Source organism: Ovis aries, chromosome 16 (genome assembly GCF_016772045.2).
Source record: "Ovis aries strain OAR_USU_Benz2616 breed Rambouillet chromosome 16, ARS-UI_Ramb_v3.0, whole genome shotgun sequence".
NCBI lineage: Eukaryota > Metazoa > Chordata > Mammalia > Artiodactyla > Bovidae > Ovis > Ovis aries.
In genome coordinates, this window is record NC_056069.1 from 53,965,564 (window position 1) to 53,983,350 (window position 17,787).

Sequence of the window (17,787 nt, forward strand, 5' to 3'; positions counted from 1 at the left end):
GCCATGGATAGACATGGAGGATCCTTAAATGCCCATTACTAATTGAAGAGGCCAATCTGAAAAGGTTGCACACTATATGGTTCCAATTATATGACATTTTTGAGGAAGCAAAATAAAGGAGACAGTAAAATGATCAGTGATTGCCAAAGGCTGATGGGAGGGAGGGATGAATAGGTGGAAAAGAGAGGATTTTTAGGGCAGTTAAAGTATTCTATGTTATGCTGTAATGAATACATATTATTATACATGGATCCAAACCCATAGAATATGCAACACCAAGAGTGATCTCTAATGTAAATTATATACTTTGGGTGATCAGTTCAGTTTCTCAGTCATGTCCAACTCTTTGTGATCCCATGAATCACAGCACGCTAGTCCTCCCTGTCCATCACCATCTCCCGGAGTTCACGCAAACTCACATCCATTGAGTCAGCGATGCCATCCAGCCATCTCATCCTCAGTCGTCCCCTTCTCCTCCTGCCCCCAATCCCTCCCAGCAACAGAGTCTTTTCCAATGAGTCAAAACTTCGCATAAGGTGGCCAAAGTACTGGAGTTTCAGCTTAAGCATCATTCCTTCCAAAGAACACCCAGGACTGATCTCCTTTAGAGTGGACTAGTTGGATCTCCTTGCAGTCCAAGGGACTCTCAAGAGTCTTCTCCAACACCACAGTTCAAAAGCATTAATTCTTCTGCGCTCATGTTTCTTCACAGTCCAACTCTCACATCCATACATGACCGCTGGAAAAACCATAGCCTTGACTAGATGGACCTTTGTTGTCAAAGTAATGTCTCTGCTTTTCTATATGCTATCTAGGTTGGTCATAACTTTCCTTCCAAGGAGTAAGCATCTTTTAATTTCATGGCTGCAGTCACCATCTGCAGTGATTTTGGAGCCCCAATAAATAAAGTCAGCTATTGTTTCCTCATCTATTTCCCATGAAGTTATGGGACCAGATGCCATGGTGATAATGATGTGCTAATAATGTAGGTTTATCAGTTGTAACAAATGCACTATTTTAGTACAGAATGTGGCTAGTCTGGGAGGTGGTGTACAGTCTGGAGAAAAAGGGTACATGATAACTCTATTTTCTTAATTTTACTGTGGACCTAAAACTACTGTAAAATAATAAAGTGCTTCTGAAAAGGAAAAAACTAAAGTAACTGTGTACCAGCTATGTTCTAGACTACCCCACTCAGGAACATCTGGGCTATATGTTGGAATCATATTATTATATAAGGGGATCATGTGGCTATGGCAGTTTGCCCTATAACCTGTGTGCCCTCAGGCAAGGTCATAGCTTAGTACATGCAAATGAGCCATTCTCAGGAGAATTGAGTGTTTAAATGATTCCTTAGATAATCATTTCTGAGAAATATGTGTCAATTCTAGATATGCTCTTTTCTTTCCGTAAGCAAATTTCTTTGACAAATTTCTTCCCATTTCATGTCATAGTGGCACTATTATAAAAGAAAGGAGATAATGAAATTATTAAATCTGTGCTATAAAACAGGGTTTGTGTTAATTCTTCTTCTCTGATCCTTTTAAATGAATGACATTTAGATTGCATAAAATATCTGTCATTCACTTTGGAGATAGATGGGAGGGAAGGTTCAAGAGGGAGGTGACGTGTATACACCTATGGCTGATTCATGTTTATGTTTGACGGCAATTATCCTTCAATTAAAAAATAAATAAGTTTAAAAAAAGATTTCATTTTCATATTTGTATATTCTACAAATATTACTGTAATGATTTCTTTGTAAAATATCCTGGATAGTAATCTCATATTTCTACATATCAGAGGTAAGTCCCTTTTTTTTTTTTCAGAATGGCATCTTTTATTTAATTTTAGAAAGTATAAATTTCTTTCATTAAATGTTTTCATAAACTCTTAACTTGTTCCCCTCTGCATCAATTATCTTTTTTCTTATATAATTATTTATGGGAAAAAAAAAAAACATTGTTCTTTTTAATAAGAATGCTTGAGGCTTTTTCATATCTATGGATTAGATGAATCATTTATTATCATATTATTATAATTCATTTCGATATGAATAATTTTTATTCTTATTTAGCTTCAGGAAGGTTCTCCTAAACTTCCTCCATTATATGTCCACAAGTATTAAAAGCTGGAATTCTATTTTCCTGGGGCCTGTGGCTCTCACTCAAAGTAATTACATGTGCAATCAAGTCAGTAAAGAAAAAAATAAATAAATAACATAGTGGTTAAGTGTCCTATATTCTGGAACTCTCTTGCTTTTTCGATGATCCAGTGGATATTGGCAATTTTATCTCTGGCTCCTCTGCCTTTTCTAAAACCAGCTTGAACATCTGGAAGTTCATGTTTCATGTATTGTTGAAGCCTGGGTTGGAGAATTTTGAGCATTACTTTACTAGTGTGTGAGATGAGTGCAACTGTGCAACAGTTTGAGCATTCTTAGGCATTGCCTTTCTTTGGGATTGAAATGAAAACTGACCTTTTCCAGTCCTGTGACCACTGCTGCATTTTCCAAATTTGCTGGCATATTGAGTGCAGCACTTTCACAGCATCATCTTTTAGGATTTGAAGCAGCTCAACTGGAATTCCATCACCTCTACTAGTTTTGCTCATAGTGATGGCTTCCAAAGGCCCGCTTGCCTTCACATTCCAGCATGTCTGGCTCTAGGTGAGTGATCACACCATTGTGATGATCTGGATTGTGAAGATCTTTTTGTATAGTTATTCTGTATATTCTTGCCACCTCTTCATTGGATCATCAAAAAAGCAAGAGAGTTCCAGAAAAAATATGTATTTATGCTTTATTGACTATGCCAAAGCCTTTGATGGTGAGGATCACAACAAACTGTGGAAAATTCTTCAAGAGATGGGAATACTAGACCACCTGACCTGCCTCTTGAGAAATCTGTATGCAGGTCAGGAAGCAACAGTTAGAACTGGACATAGAACAATAGACTGGTTCCAAATAGGAAAAGGAGTACGTCAAGGCTGTACATTGTCACCCTGCTCATTTAACTTATATGCAGAGTGCATCAAGAGAAACGCTGGGCTGGAAGAAGCACAAGCTGGAATCATATTGACAGGAGAAATATCAATAACCTCAGATATGCAGATGACACCACCCTTATGGCAGCAAATGATGAGGAACTCAAAAGCCTCTTGATGAAAGTGAAAGTGGAGAGTGAAAAAGTTGACTTAAAGCTCAACATTCAGAAAACGAAGATCATGGCATCTGGTCCCATCGTTTCATGGGAAATAGATGGGAAACAGTGGAAACAGTGACTGGCTTTATTTTTGGGGCTACAAAATCACTGCAGATGGTGACTGCAGCCATGAAAGTCAAAGATACTTAGTCCTTGGAAGAAAAGTTATGACCAAACTAGACAGCATGTTAAAAAGTAGAGGCATTACTTTGCCAACAGTTCCATCTAGCCAAAGCTATGGTTTTTCCAGTATTGTGTATGGATGTGAAAGGTGGACTATAAAGAAAGCTGAGTGCCGAATAATTGATGCTTTTGAACTGTGATGTTGGAGAAGACTCGAGACTGCAAGGAGATCCAAGCTGTCCATCCTAAAGGAAATCCGTCCTGAATATTCATTAGGACTGATCCTGAAGCTGAAACTCCAATCCTTTGGCCACCTGATGCAAATGACTGACTCACTGGAAAGACCCTGATGCTGGGAAATATGGAACGTGGGAGGAGAAGGGAATGGCAGAGGATGAGAAGGTTGGATGCCGTCTACAACCCAATGGACATGACTTTGAGTAAATTACAGGAGTGGTGATGGACAGGGAGGCCTGGCATACTACAGACCATGGAGTTGCAAAGAGTCTGACTTGACTGAGTGACTGAACTGAAGACATATTTGGTAGTTCTAATATAAATGTGACCTGCTGGAAAATTTGTTTCAGTTTTAAATGTAAGGCTCTATTGACAGAGCTGTGTGTGTGTGTGTGTGTGTGTGTGTGTGTGTGTGTGTGTGTGTGTTTCTCTATGTGTGTGTATCTGTGTGGTGTGTTTACCTATGCATAATTACATATGACATATATAATTTGTATCTCTTTATTGAATGTCACTGCAAGACAAAACGTATTACATGTCACTGCAAGACAATTAATGTGACTTTACATATAATTTTTCAAACAATCTCATCACTTTCTTTATTTTGCTCATGTACTTAGATCTAGTTTTTATTATAGTTGTTATTTCCTGACAAAAAGTAGTCAGTTTCTTAGTCTTAATAAATATTAAAGTACTACCTGCCTATAATCTTTTTCAAGTGTCTACACTCTGCCAATGTTTTCATCATCAAAATTTGACAACCCTTTTGGAAAACTATGTAAATTGTTGTATAAGGAGAAAAATTAACCTCTGCTCAAATCATCTGAGCTGACACTTAGGATGAGCACAAATCATGAAATATTCAACTCACCAGTGGAAGGAAAGAGCAAGGACCACAGGTCTACCTCTGATGGGCCTGTCATCCCAAGGAATGCCAAGCAATGGGATATCTTCATTTGTCCCTTAGTATCTATAGATTCCTTTTGGACCTATGGTTGCAAACAAATATTTACATGAGACCATTTTAATAACATGGGCAGGTAATGTTTGTCTCAAAACCCTGACTTTCTCTCAAAAGCATTTCAGTTAAAACTACTTTTCTTAAATGGTACAGATGAACCTATTTGTAGAGCAGGAATAGAGGTGCAGACATAGAGAATAGACTTGTGGGGACTGAGAGGGAGGATTATTGAGAGACTTACATTAACATATATATGCTACCATATGTAAAATAGCTAGCTAGTGGGAAGCTGCTGTATAACTCAGAGAGCTCATCTCGGTACTCTGTGATGAACCAAATGGGTGGAATTGGGGACAGGGAAGGGAGGCTCACGAGGGAGGGGATAAATGTATACATACGGCAGATTCATGACGTTGAACAGCATGAACTAACACAACACTGTTGAGCAATTATATTCCAATAAAAACATTAAAAGATCTACTTTTCTTAAAATGAAAATAAAGAGATATATATAGCTATATTGCTTTTCATTTAATGTATAACCCATGCTATTCTGTTTAAAACATGTATTACAGGAGTTATTAGAACTGCCTTACATAATATGGACAGAGAAGCCAGAGAACATTACTCAGTGGTCATTCAAGCCAAAGACATGGCTGGGCAAGTTGGAGGGCTTTCAGGATCCACCACAGTCAACATCACCCTGACAGATGTCAATGACAACCCCCCAAGGTTTCCTCAGAGTAAGTACAAGTTTCTTTTGATCTGCACTTATCATTATTCATTTATGTAAAACAAACTGAAAAACAGCTAAGCCTTGAACAATATGGACTTGAGATGCAAGAGTCTACTTATTTATTTTTCTCAGTAGTAAGGGCTATAGGACTACATGACTAGATCAGTGGTTGGGTGTATCTGCAGATAATGAGGAACCTGGATACAGAAAGCTGACTATAAGTTATATGTATGGACAGTGTAGAGGTTGGATGCTCCTAACTCTCACATTTTTCAAGGGTCAACTGTACTTGGATGTATAATGTCATGTGCCTATTCTCTTAAATGGAAAGATTGTGTTTGTACAGTCTTTTTTTTATACACAAGACTAAAGAAATCACTCCATCTGTTGTCTCCTGAACTTGGTAGATAGATGTCACTATCTGGATGATAGTGGATAAAGATATCTGGATATAAAGATATCATCACTGGATAAAGATATCATCACTAGATAAAGATATCATCACTATCTGGATGATACTGGATAAAGATATCCATTTCAATTGACATCAGGGTTAAATACTAAAAATGAGATAGTAGTACTAAGAAATGATACTTTGCATTTGCTGAAGTATTTATGTATTACTAATGAATTCTTGGAGGTATTCAGAATAAACATTTTGATATGGACATTCTACTCTTGGAAAACTATTGAATATGTACTGTTTGTGGGATTTTTTTTTAAATTCTTCATATTAGGAATGAATGCTCTTCACATACACACAGAAGCATACCATCCAATGGCAAGGTATTGCAAATAAAATAAACTGCAATCTCAGAGTAGAATATAAACCTTGTGAGTGGAGAGCCCACCAGGCAATTCAAGGAGAGAGTATCGGTTTTGTGAGTTCAGAATGATATACTGTTTATGACACCTTCAGAAAGGGAAGGAAACATATTTGAGTATTTCTAATATGGCAGAAACTGTGGGTAGCATTTTATAGTATAACTATTAATTATTTAAAAATCCTGAGGGGAGCTGTCCTTCTTGCACATGATGTTTAAAAAGTATAAGAGACAGAATGAAGTAAGTCAAAAAGAGAAAAATAAATATTATCAGTTCAGTTCAGTCGCTCAGTTGTGTCCGACTCTGTGTGACCCCATGAATCGCAGCACCCCAGGCCTCCCTGTCCATCACCAACTCCCGAAGTTCACTCAAACTCATATCCATTGAGTTGGTGATGCCATCCAGCCGTCTCATCCTCTGTCATCCCCTTCTCTTCCTGCCCCCAATTCCTCCCAGCATCAGGGGCTTTTTCAATGAGTCAACTCTTCGCATCAGGTGGCCAAAGTATTGGAGTTTCGGCTTTAGCATCAGTCCTTCCAAAGAACACCCAAGACTGATCTCCTTTAGAATGGGTTGGTTGGATCTCCTTGCAGTCCAAGGGACTCTCAAGAGTCTTCTCCAACACCACAGTTCAAAAGCATCAATTCTTCTGTGCTCAGCTCAGTTGGACGTATATTCACAGTCCAACTCTCACATCCATACATGACCACTGGAATAACCATAGTCTTGATGAGACGAACCTTTGTTGGCAAAGTAATGTCTCTGCAAATGTATGGAATCTGGTAAAACAGTACAGATTAACCTGTTTGCAAAACAGATATGGAGACCCAGATGTAGAGAAAAAACATATGGTCACCAAAGGGAAAAGAGGGGGCAGGTGAGTTGGGAGATTGGAATTGATGTATATGCACTATTGATATGGTGTATAAAATAGGTAGCTGATGAGAACCTATTGTATAGCACAAGCAACTCTACTCAATGCTTTGTGATGACCTAAATAGAAAGGAAGTACAAAATAGAGAGATATAAGTATGTGTATGGATGATTCACTTAACTGTAAAGCAAAAATAGCATAATATTTTAAAGCAACTCTACTCCAATTATTTTTTTAAAAGGACCTGCTAGGTTCGTCTTTGAAAAAACAACTTAACAAATATCATCAAAAAGTTAGAGACAAGTAGCTGCAGCAGTGATTTTTAGAAAAATTTGCAGAGGCATATTTGAAATGAAACAAGTAATGGACATACAGATGGCTAACAAACACATGAAAAGATGCTCAACATCACTCATTATCAGAGAAATGCAAATCAAAACCACAATGAGGTATCATTTCACACCAGTCAGAATGGCTGTGATTCAAAAGTCTACAAATAATGATGAGTTTTAAGGACAAAAGAAATTTCAGAGGTAAAGAATTTTGTCTATTTGTGTTTATAGTCCAAGGAATACAATTCAACTTCAATAAATCTGGGGTGAGGAAGAAGATAAACTCTGTAACAAAGTAGACAGGGTGGCAAGTCAACGGCTGCTCTCCACAAGTCAGTGTAAAAGGCTTACCCAGCCTTATCTCTCAGTATTGTTCTCAGGACTCAATGGAATACTGCCTGTTCCGAAAACACAGCAACAATATGCATATTTTTATATCAGTCTAGAATTTTTCACTCACATTCCTTTGTTTGTGATAGACACTCAGTTGTGTCTGATTCTTTGTGACCCCATGAACTATAGCCCTCCAGACTCCTCTGTCCATGGAATTTTCCAGGAAAGAATACTGGATTGAGTTGTCATTTTCTCCAGGGGATCTTCCTAAACCAGAGATTAAACCTGAGTCTCCTATATTGAAGGCAGATACTTTACCATCTGAGCCACCAGGACTACCACATTCCTTTGTTTAAAAGGCCTCTTAAGAGTTTCTCTGAACTCCATCACAGAATTAGCAGACAGTTAATTAACCCTTGGTTTCTGTAACATGGCCTTTCCCATGTACTTTTATGCTATATTTATCTCCATAGGTGCACATCTCCCCTACACTGTGGGTCCCTCTAAGTAAGAATGATGCTTGATTTGTCTTTGTAACATTAAGTGTTTAGATTTGTGCCCAGCCCTGGATAAATGGTTATGAAATGAATAAATAAATGAGTTGAATTTAAATACTCTGTCAAACTACTATTGTTAAAAGACCATGGATAAAGATAGGCAAGTTGAATTCATGGTTAGGCAAAGCTACTTTAAAATTTCAATTCTAAGGACAAGATTATGTGACTTGGTTCTTTCAAGTGGCTTTTGCTCTATGAAGAAAACATGTTTAAAAGAAAATTATAAGTCATAGATAAGTCCATATTATTAAATTATGAAATATAATTAAATTCCAAGTCATTTTACAAAATTGCAGTGTATTTTTGTATTCATTTAACCCCTTATTCCACACAATATGCATATACCCATATTTCATTATGAGACAAGTGTAATCGGATGGTGACTGCAGCTGTGAAATTAAAAGATGCTTGCTCCTTGGAAGAAAAGCTATGACAAACTTAGACAGCATATTAAAAAGCAGAGACATCACTTTACGGACAAAGGTCCATATTGTCAAAGGTATGGTTTTCCAGTAGTCACGTACGGATGTGAAAGTGGGACCATAAAGAAGCCTGAGTGCCGAAGAATTGATGCTTTTGAACTGTGGTGCTGGAGAAGACTCTTGAGAATCCCTCGGACTGCAAGGAGCTCAAACAGGTCAATCCTAAAGGAAATTAACCTTGAATATTCATTATAAAGACTGATGCTGAAACTCTGAAACTTTGGCCAATTATATGTGAAGAGGCAACTCATTGGAAAAGACCCTGATGCTGGAAAAGATTGAAGGCTGGAGGAGAAGGATGAGGATGAGATTGTTGGATAGCATCATCAATTCAATGGACATGAGTTGATCAGACTCTGGGAGATAGTGAAGGACAGGGGAGCCAGGTGTGCTGCAGTCAACAGGGTGGCAAAGTGTTGGACTAAACAACAACAAAACCCTTTTATAGAATAAGGAGTTGATTAGTTGATTTAGTCACTAAGTCATGTCCGACTCTTTTACGATCTCATGGACTGTAGCGTACTTCGTTCCTCTGCCCATGGAATTTACAAGGCAAAATTACTGGAGTGGGTTTCATTTCCTTCTCCAGAGAATCTTCCTGATCCAGGGATCGAATTTGCATCTCCCAGGTCTCCTGTATTGCAGGCAGCATCTTTACTACTGACCCACCAGAGACTAAAGTTCAAAGTTTGTTTGTTTGTTTGTTTTTAAAGAGGTAATGAGTGATAGTGCTGAATTAGGTGGAATATAAACTTTATTATAATTACAACACCAACCTCATTTTCAACCTATGTTATTTAAGTAGATTCTACCACTGCTATTTTTAAGATGTATATTAATATTATAGCCCTTATTATAATAGAGTGAAAAACTTATTCAGGGGGCTCAATAAACCGATTTTAACCAGACAAGCCCATTAAAACTTATTTTAGAAATCACCAAAAAATAAGAAAATGGTGATGAATAAAGACAAATGTATCCCTAACTTTATTTTGGTCTATGATTGTTGCTGAAGCATCAGTTCATAGTGAAACAATTGTTTAACTTGACAAAGAATAAATGAATACTCTTTGAGTGAACTCATTACATTAATCACTAATGGGATCGATGTATCTTCAGTCTCCCCAGAATGACTGACAAGTGTCAATTCTGCCACATGATGATATGCTCTTAGTGTGTTGAAATAAAGGCAGTACACACCCAGAACTTCACACTCTGATTTGTATAAAAGATATTTTATTTTGCACCCCTACCGCTTTAAACACATTGCTGCTCTCAGAATGATTTGGTGTCACCACAATAAGAGTAGCTTGCAATATTCTTTAATTTTCCCAAAAGCATTATAACTCATCAAATGAAAAAAAAAATGACAAACTATATCTTGGGAAACTTTGCAAATTGTTTGAAGAAAAAACAATGATGTATTTTATGAAGACTTGCATACGTAAAGCACCATGAAATACACAAATATAAACACAGTTCAAATCCTATAAAGATCTTATCCAGTGATTAAATAGACCCAGTAATCTAATTGTTTCTCTTAAGGTGTTCTTGTTTGTTTGTTTTAAATTTTTTCTGACATTTATTTTTCTTTTTTTCTCTTTAGCTGTGAAAGCCATGTTACAGCAAGACAATATCTGGCACACATTTTTAACATTGCATTTTTCTTTCTTCTGTTAATTTACCATGGCCTCAGTTTCTTATATCTCAATTTAAAGCTACCACTGTATCTTTTCTAAATTAGAGTATAATCCCTTTACAATGTTCTGTTGGCTTCTGCTGTGCCCTCCCATTTGAGACTTCCTACCATCCTCCACCCCATCCCACCTCACTAGGATATCACAGAGCACTGAGCTGAGCTCTCTGTGCTATACATCAGGTTCCCACTAGCTATTTATTTTACACATGATAGTGTATATATATCAATCCTACTCTCCCAATTCACCCCCACATCCCATGTCCATATGTCCTGTCTCTACATCTGCTTATCTATTCTTGCCCTGCAAATAGGTTCATGTGTACTGTTTTTCTAGATTCCACATGTGTGTGTTAATATATTTGTTTTTCTTTTCCTGGCTTACTTCACTCTGTGTGACAGACTCTAGGTCTATCTACTTTATCTTAATTTAAGCTGCATAGGTTTTGAGTAAGCATTTGAGAGTAAGAGAGGGGACTAGACTAATAATTTGCTTTACAAAGACTCTGCACTAGGGAGATACAAACGCAGTGGCCTGGAATACAAGACAAACAAAGGTCCAGGTGAAAGCAGGCTGCCTGTGAGTGTCAGGGAGGTTATAGGGGAGAACAGAGACTGGAAGGTACATATACAGCTAAAAGGACAGCCACTGCTCAATTCTAGTAATGCCTGTATGTGGGCAGGCAAGTATTAGGAATGGGAGCTACTTGCAAGACTTGCAATGTAAGAGAACAAATCAGTATATCTGTGGCTTGAATCTTTACTCCAAGGACACAAGTTTCCTAGTTCTTCTTCAGAAAAAAATATCTCAAGGTATAAATTCCTCAATATTATCCCTTCTATTGAAAGGGATTTATTCTACTTTTTAAGATTTTTGCTATTTCCTTCTCTGGTTTTAACTGTATTCTAGTCATTTAAAAATTTATTCACAAAATAAAATAAAATAAATAAAAATTTTTAAAAAAATATTTTCAGGCAGGTAAAAATCACTGAAGTCTAATATTCTGTATAAAGAATATGCATATAAATGTCAATTATGAACATGAAAGTTTATAAAGTAAACTTGAACCCTAAAGGGAGCTGTATTTTGAGAGTTGCCCTTGTAGAGTTTTTGCTTTGGCTCCATGCCTTCATTCTTTCTGGAGTTATTTCTGCACTGATCTCCAGTAGCATATTGGGCACCTACTGACCTGGGGAGTTCATCTTTAAGTGTCCTATCTCTTTGCTTTTTCATACTGTTCATGGGGTTCTCAAGGCAAGAATATTTAACTGGCTTGCCATTCCCTTCTCCAAGTGGACCACATTCTGTTAGACCTCTCTGCCATCACCCATCCAGCTTGGATGGCCCCACATGATATGGCTTAGTTTCATTGTTTTAGACAAGGCTGTGGTCCATGTGATCAGATTGGTTACTTTTCTGTGATTGTAGTTTCAGTCTGTCTGCTCTCTGATGCCCTCTCTTAATTCCTACCATTTTACTTGGGTTTCTCTTACCTTGGACGTGGGGTATCTCTTCATGGCTGCTCCAGCAAAGTGCAGCTGCTGCTCCTTACCTTAGACATGGGGTATCTCCTCTTGACCACTCTTGGACTGCACAGCTGCCACTCTGAAGCACAAGGTGGAAGCAAGACTTCCGGGAGAAATATCAGTAACCTCAGATATGAAGATGACACCACCCTCATGGCAGAAAGTGAAGACAAATTAAAGAGCCTGTTGATGAAAGTGAAAGAGGAGAGTGAAAAAGTTGGCTTAATGCTCAAAATTCAGAAAACTAACATCATGGCATCCTGTCCCATCACTTCATGGTAAATAGATGGGAAAACAGTGGAAATAGTGGCTGACTTTATTTTTGGGGGGCTCAAAAATCAATGCAGATGGTGATTGTAGCCATGAAATTAAAAGACACTTACTCCATGGAAGGAAAGTTATGACCAACCTAGACAGCATTTTAAAAAACAGAGTCATTACTTTGTCAACAAAGGTCCATCTAGTCAAGGCTATGGTTTTTCCAGTAGTCGTATATGGATGTGAGAGTTGGAATATAAAGAAAGCTGAGTGCAGAAGAATTGATGCTTTTGAACTGTGTTGTTGGAGAAGACTCTTGAAAGGACTGCAAGGAAATCCAACCAGTCCATGCTAGAGGAATTAGTCCTGGGTGTTCATTGGAGGGACTGATGTTGAGCTGAAACTCCAATACTTTGGCCATCTGATGTGAAGAGCTGACTCATTTGAAAAGACCCTGATGCTGGGAAAGATTGAGGGCAGGAGGAGAAGGGGATGACAGAGGATGAGAGGTTTGGATGGCATCCCCGCCACAATGGACATGTGTTTGGGTGAACTCCAGGAGTTGGTGATGGACAGGGAGGCCTGGCCTGCTGTGGTTCATGGGGTTGCAAAGAGTCGGACCCGACTGAGTGACTGAACTGAATTGAACTTGTAGAGTAAGTAACCTAATCTAGGGAAAGAAGAATAATACATGTCAAATAATCACAATAAAAGAGTAAAAATTTGATTATTTAACAAAACTCCCATAAGAACTTGAAATGATTGCAAAATTGTTAAGTTATCCACTTGTGAATTCAGGTGATATAGTGAAATGTAATGTTGGGAGGATCAATTGCTAAAATTTCAATAGATGACAGTATTTCCCATAATTTGAGTTATAAAGTTGTAACTGATATGGATAAATTTTAGTGTTAATGAAAAAGGAAATATCACTGATGAATACATTAATATTGAAATGACATTTGTCAATAGCAAAATATTTCAGTGAAGGATCATTGTTTTTATTAGCTTAGTTCTTATGAAAACAAATATAAATGATACATAATAAATTCAACATTAATATTTTATTTGAAAAAGTTGTGAAACAAGCAACCAAGCTTCTCCTCAATCCATCAGAATGTGAACTGTATGTTTTAATTACTAGCAAGTGGAAGTTTTTCCCATATACTTTAGAAAAGATACCTAGTTTATTATGGTTAAGACATGTATTTTGAAACTTCGTGAGAGTTTCCTTAAATGTCAACATCTACTTGATTTACAAGAAGGTGAACCATCTTCATGGTTTGTTTCTACATATATAAATTAGTTCAGGTTTATTCAATCAGTTCAGTCAATTCAGTCACTCAGTCCAGTCTGACTCTACAGTAGGCCCCCCTGTCCATCACCGACTCCCAGAGTTTACTTGAATTCATGTCCAAAGAGTCGATGATGCCATCCAACCATCTCATCTTCTGTCGTTTATTCCTTTCTCCTCCTGCCTCAGTCTTTCCCAGCATCTGAGTCTTTTCAAATGGGTCAGTTTTTTACATCAGGTGGCCAAAGGATTGGATTTCAGCTTCAGGATCAGACCTTCCAATGGATATTCAGGACGGATTTCCATTAGGATGAATTGGTTGAATCTCCTTGCACTCCAAGGGATATGCAGGGTCTTCTCGAACACCACACTTCAAAAGCATCAATTCTTCACTACTCAGCTTTCTTTATAGTCCAACTCTCACATACATACATGAATACTGGAAAAACCACAGCTTTAACTAGACAAATCTTTGTTGGAAAAGCAATGTTTCTGTATTTTAAAAAGTTATCCATTCACCATTGCAACAAAAAGAATAAAATACTTAGGAATATATCTACCTAAAGAAACTAAAGACCTATATATATAAAACTATAAAACACTGTTAAAAGAAATCAAAGAGGACACTAATAGATGGAAAAATATACCATGTTCATGGATCAGAAGAATCAATATAGCGAAAATGAGTATACTACCCAAAGCAATCTATAGATTCAATGCAATCCTTATCAAGCTACCAACGGCACTTTTCACAGAGCTAGAACAAATAATTTCACAATTTGTATGGAAATCCAAAAAACCTTGAATACCCAAAGCAATCTTGAGAAAGAAGAATGGAACTGGAGGAAATCAACCTGCCTGACTTTAGGCTCTACTACAAAGCCATAGTCATCAAGACAGTATGGTACTGGCACAAAGACAGAAATATAGATCAGTGGAACAAAATAGAAAGCCCAGAGATAAATCCACACATCTATGGACACCTTATCATTGACAAAGAAGGCAAGAATAGACAAAGGAGGCAAGAATAGACAAAGGAGAAAAGATAATATCTTTAACAAGTGGTGCTGGGAAAACTGGTCAACCACTTGTAAAAGAATGAAACTAGAACACTTTCTAACACCATACACAAAAATTAACTCAAAATGGATTAAAGATCTAAATATAAGACCAGAAACTATAAAACTCCTAGAGGAGAACATAGGCAAAACACTCTCTGACATAAATCACAGCAGGATCCTTTATGACCCACCTCCCAGAATATTGGAAATAAAAGCAAAAATAAACAAATGGGACTTTTAATTAATAGCAAATGAAGCAACTGACAAACAACTAATCTCAAAATATACAAGCAACTTATGCAGCTCAACTCCAGAAAATAAACGACCCAATCAAAAATGGGCCAAAGAACTAAATAGACATTTCTCCAAAGAAGACATACGGATGGCTAACAAACACATGAAAAGATGCTCAACATCACTCATTATTAGAGAAATGCAAATCAAAACCACAATGAGGTACCACTTCACACCAGTCAGAATGGCTGCGATCCAAAAATCTGCAAGCAATAAATGCTGGAGAGGTGTGGAGAAAGGGAACCCTCCTACACTGTTGGTGGGAATGCAAACTAGTACAGCCACTATGGAGAACAGTGGAGATTCCTTAAAAATTGCAAATAGAACTACCTTATGACCCAGCAATCCCACTTCTGGGCATACACACCGAGAAACCAGAATGGAAAGAGACATGTACCCCAATGTTCATCGCAGCACTGTTTATAATAGCCAGGACATGGAAGCAACCTAGATGTCCATCAGCAGATGAATGGATAAGAAAGCTGTGGTACATATACACAATGGAGTATTACTCAGCCGTTAAAAGAATTCATTTGAATCAGTTCTGTTGAGATGGATGAAACTGGAGCCGATTATACAGAGTGAAGTAAGCCAGAAAGAAAAACACCAATACAGTATACTAACACATATATATGGAATTTAGGAAGATGGCAATGACGACCCTGTATGCAAGACTCAGAGGAGAGGAGAGGTGGGATGATTTGGGAGAATGCCATTCTAACATGTATACTATCATGTGAATTGAATCGCCAGTCTATGTCTGACGCAGGATGCAGCATGCTTGGGGCTGGTGCATGGGGATGACCCAGAAAGATGTTATGGGAGGGAGGTGGGAGGGCGGTTCATGTTTGGGAATGCATGTAAGAATTAAAGATTTTAAAATTTAAAAAAAATAAAATAAAATTAAATTAAATTAAAAGCTTCTGCACAACAAAGGAAACTATAAGCAAGGTGAAAGACAGCCTTCTGAATGGGAGAAAATAATAGCAAATGAAGCAACTGACAAACAATTAATTTCAAAAATACACAAGCAACTCCTGAAGCTCAATTCCAGAAAAATAAATGGCCCAATCAAAAAAATAGACAAAACAACTAAATAGACATTTCTCCAAAGAAGATATACAGATGGCTAACAAACACATGAAAAGATGCTCAACATAACTCATTATCAGAGAAATGCAAATCAAAACCACAATGAGGTGCCATTTCACTCTAGTCAGAATGGCTGTAATCCAAAAGTCTACAAGCAATTACTGCTGGAGAGGGTGTGGAGAAAAGGGAACCCTCTTACACTGTTGGTGGGAATGCAAACTAGTAGAGCCACTATGGAGAACAGTGTGGAGATTCCTTAAAAAACTGGAAATAGAACTGCCTTATGACTCAGCAATCCCACTGCTGGGCATACACACCAAGGAAACCAGAATTGAAAGAGACATGTGTACCCCAATGTTCATTGCAGCACTGTTTATAATAGCCAGGACATGGAAGCAACCTAGATGTCCATCAGCAGATGAATGGATAAGAAAGCTGTGGTATACAATGGGGTATTCAGTTCAGTTCAGTTGCTCAGTCGTGTCCAGTTCTTTGTGACCCCATGAATCGCAGCACGCCAGGCCTCCCTGTCCTTCACCAACTCCCAGAGTTCACTCAGACTCATGTCCATCCAGTGATGCCATCCAGCCATCTCATCCTCTGTCATCCCCTTCTCCTCCTGCTCCTGATCCCTCCCAGCATCAGAGTCTTTTCCAGTGAGTTAACTCTTCACATGGTGTATTACTCAGCCATTAAAAAGAATACATTTGAATCAGTTCTAATGAGATGGATGACACTGGAGCCTATTATACAGAGTGAAGTGAGTCAGAAAGAAAAACACCAATACAGTATACTAACGCATATATATGGAATTTAGAAACACGGTTATGATAACCATGTATGTGAGATAGCAAAAGAGATACAGATATATAGAACAGTCTTTTGGATTCTGTGGGAAAGGGAGAGGGTGGGATGATCTGGGAGAATGGCATTGAAACATGTATAATATCATATAAGAAATGAGTCAGCAGTCCAGGTTTGATGCAGGATACAGGATGCTTGGGGCTGGTGCACTGGGATGACCCAGAGGGATGGTACAGGGAGGAAGGTGGGAGGGGGGTTCAGGATGGGGAACACATGTACACCTGTGGTAGATTCATGTTGATATGGCAAAACCAATACAATATTGTAAAGTAATTAGCCTCCAATTAAAATAATAATTTAAATTTTAAGAAAAAGTTATCTAAGTTGGTCATAACTTTCCTTCCAAGGAGCAAGCATCTTTTAATTTCAAGTCTGCAGTCACCATCTACAGTGATTCTGGAGACCAAAAAAATAAAATCTGTCACTGTTTCCCCATCTATTTGCCATGAAGTGGTGGAACCAGATGCCATGATCTTAGTTTTCTGAAGGTTGAATTTTAAAGCAACTTTTTCACTCTCTTCTTTCACTTTCATCAGGAGTCTCTTTAGTTCTTTGCTTTTTGCCGTAAATGTGGTATCATCTGCATATCTGAGGTTATTGATATTTCTCCCCAAAAACTTGATTCCAGTTTGTGCTTCATCCAGTCTGGCATTTCTCAAGATGTACTCTGCATATAAGTTAAATAAACAGGGTGACAAAATACAGCCTTGTACTCCTTTCCAAATTTTAAACCAGTCTGTTTTCCCCTTTTCAGTTCTAACAGTTGATTCTTGACCTGCATACAGGTTTCTCAGGAGGTAGATCTGATGGTCTGGTATTCTCATCTCTTGAAGAATTTTCATAGTTTTTGGTGATCCATACAGTCAATGGCTTTGGCATAATCAATAAAAGAGAAGTAAATGTGTCCTGGAACTCTTTTGCTTTTTTCATGATCCAACAGATGTTGGCAATTTTATCTCTGCTTCCTCTTCCTTTTCTAAATCCAGATTGAACATCTGGAATTTCACAGTTCATGTCCTATTGAAGCTTGGCTTGGAG

General features: G+C 37.8%; 1 protein-coding gene across 6 annotated transcripts in view; it reads left to right on the forward strand.

Moving 5' to 3' along the window:
- Positions 1-17,787, forward strand: part of CDH18 (cadherin 18) — a 1,280,123-nt gene that overhangs the window by 1,110,486 nt on the left and 151,850 nt on the right. For all 6 annotated transcript variants that reach the window (XM_060400264.1, XM_060400265.1, XM_027980148.3 and 3 more), the window contains one exon: positions 5,100-5,267. In XM_060400264.1, the coding sequence (XP_060256247.1) occupies positions 5,100-5,267 (168 nt within the window). The remainder of the gene's footprint in view (positions 1-5,099; positions 5,268-17,787) is intronic.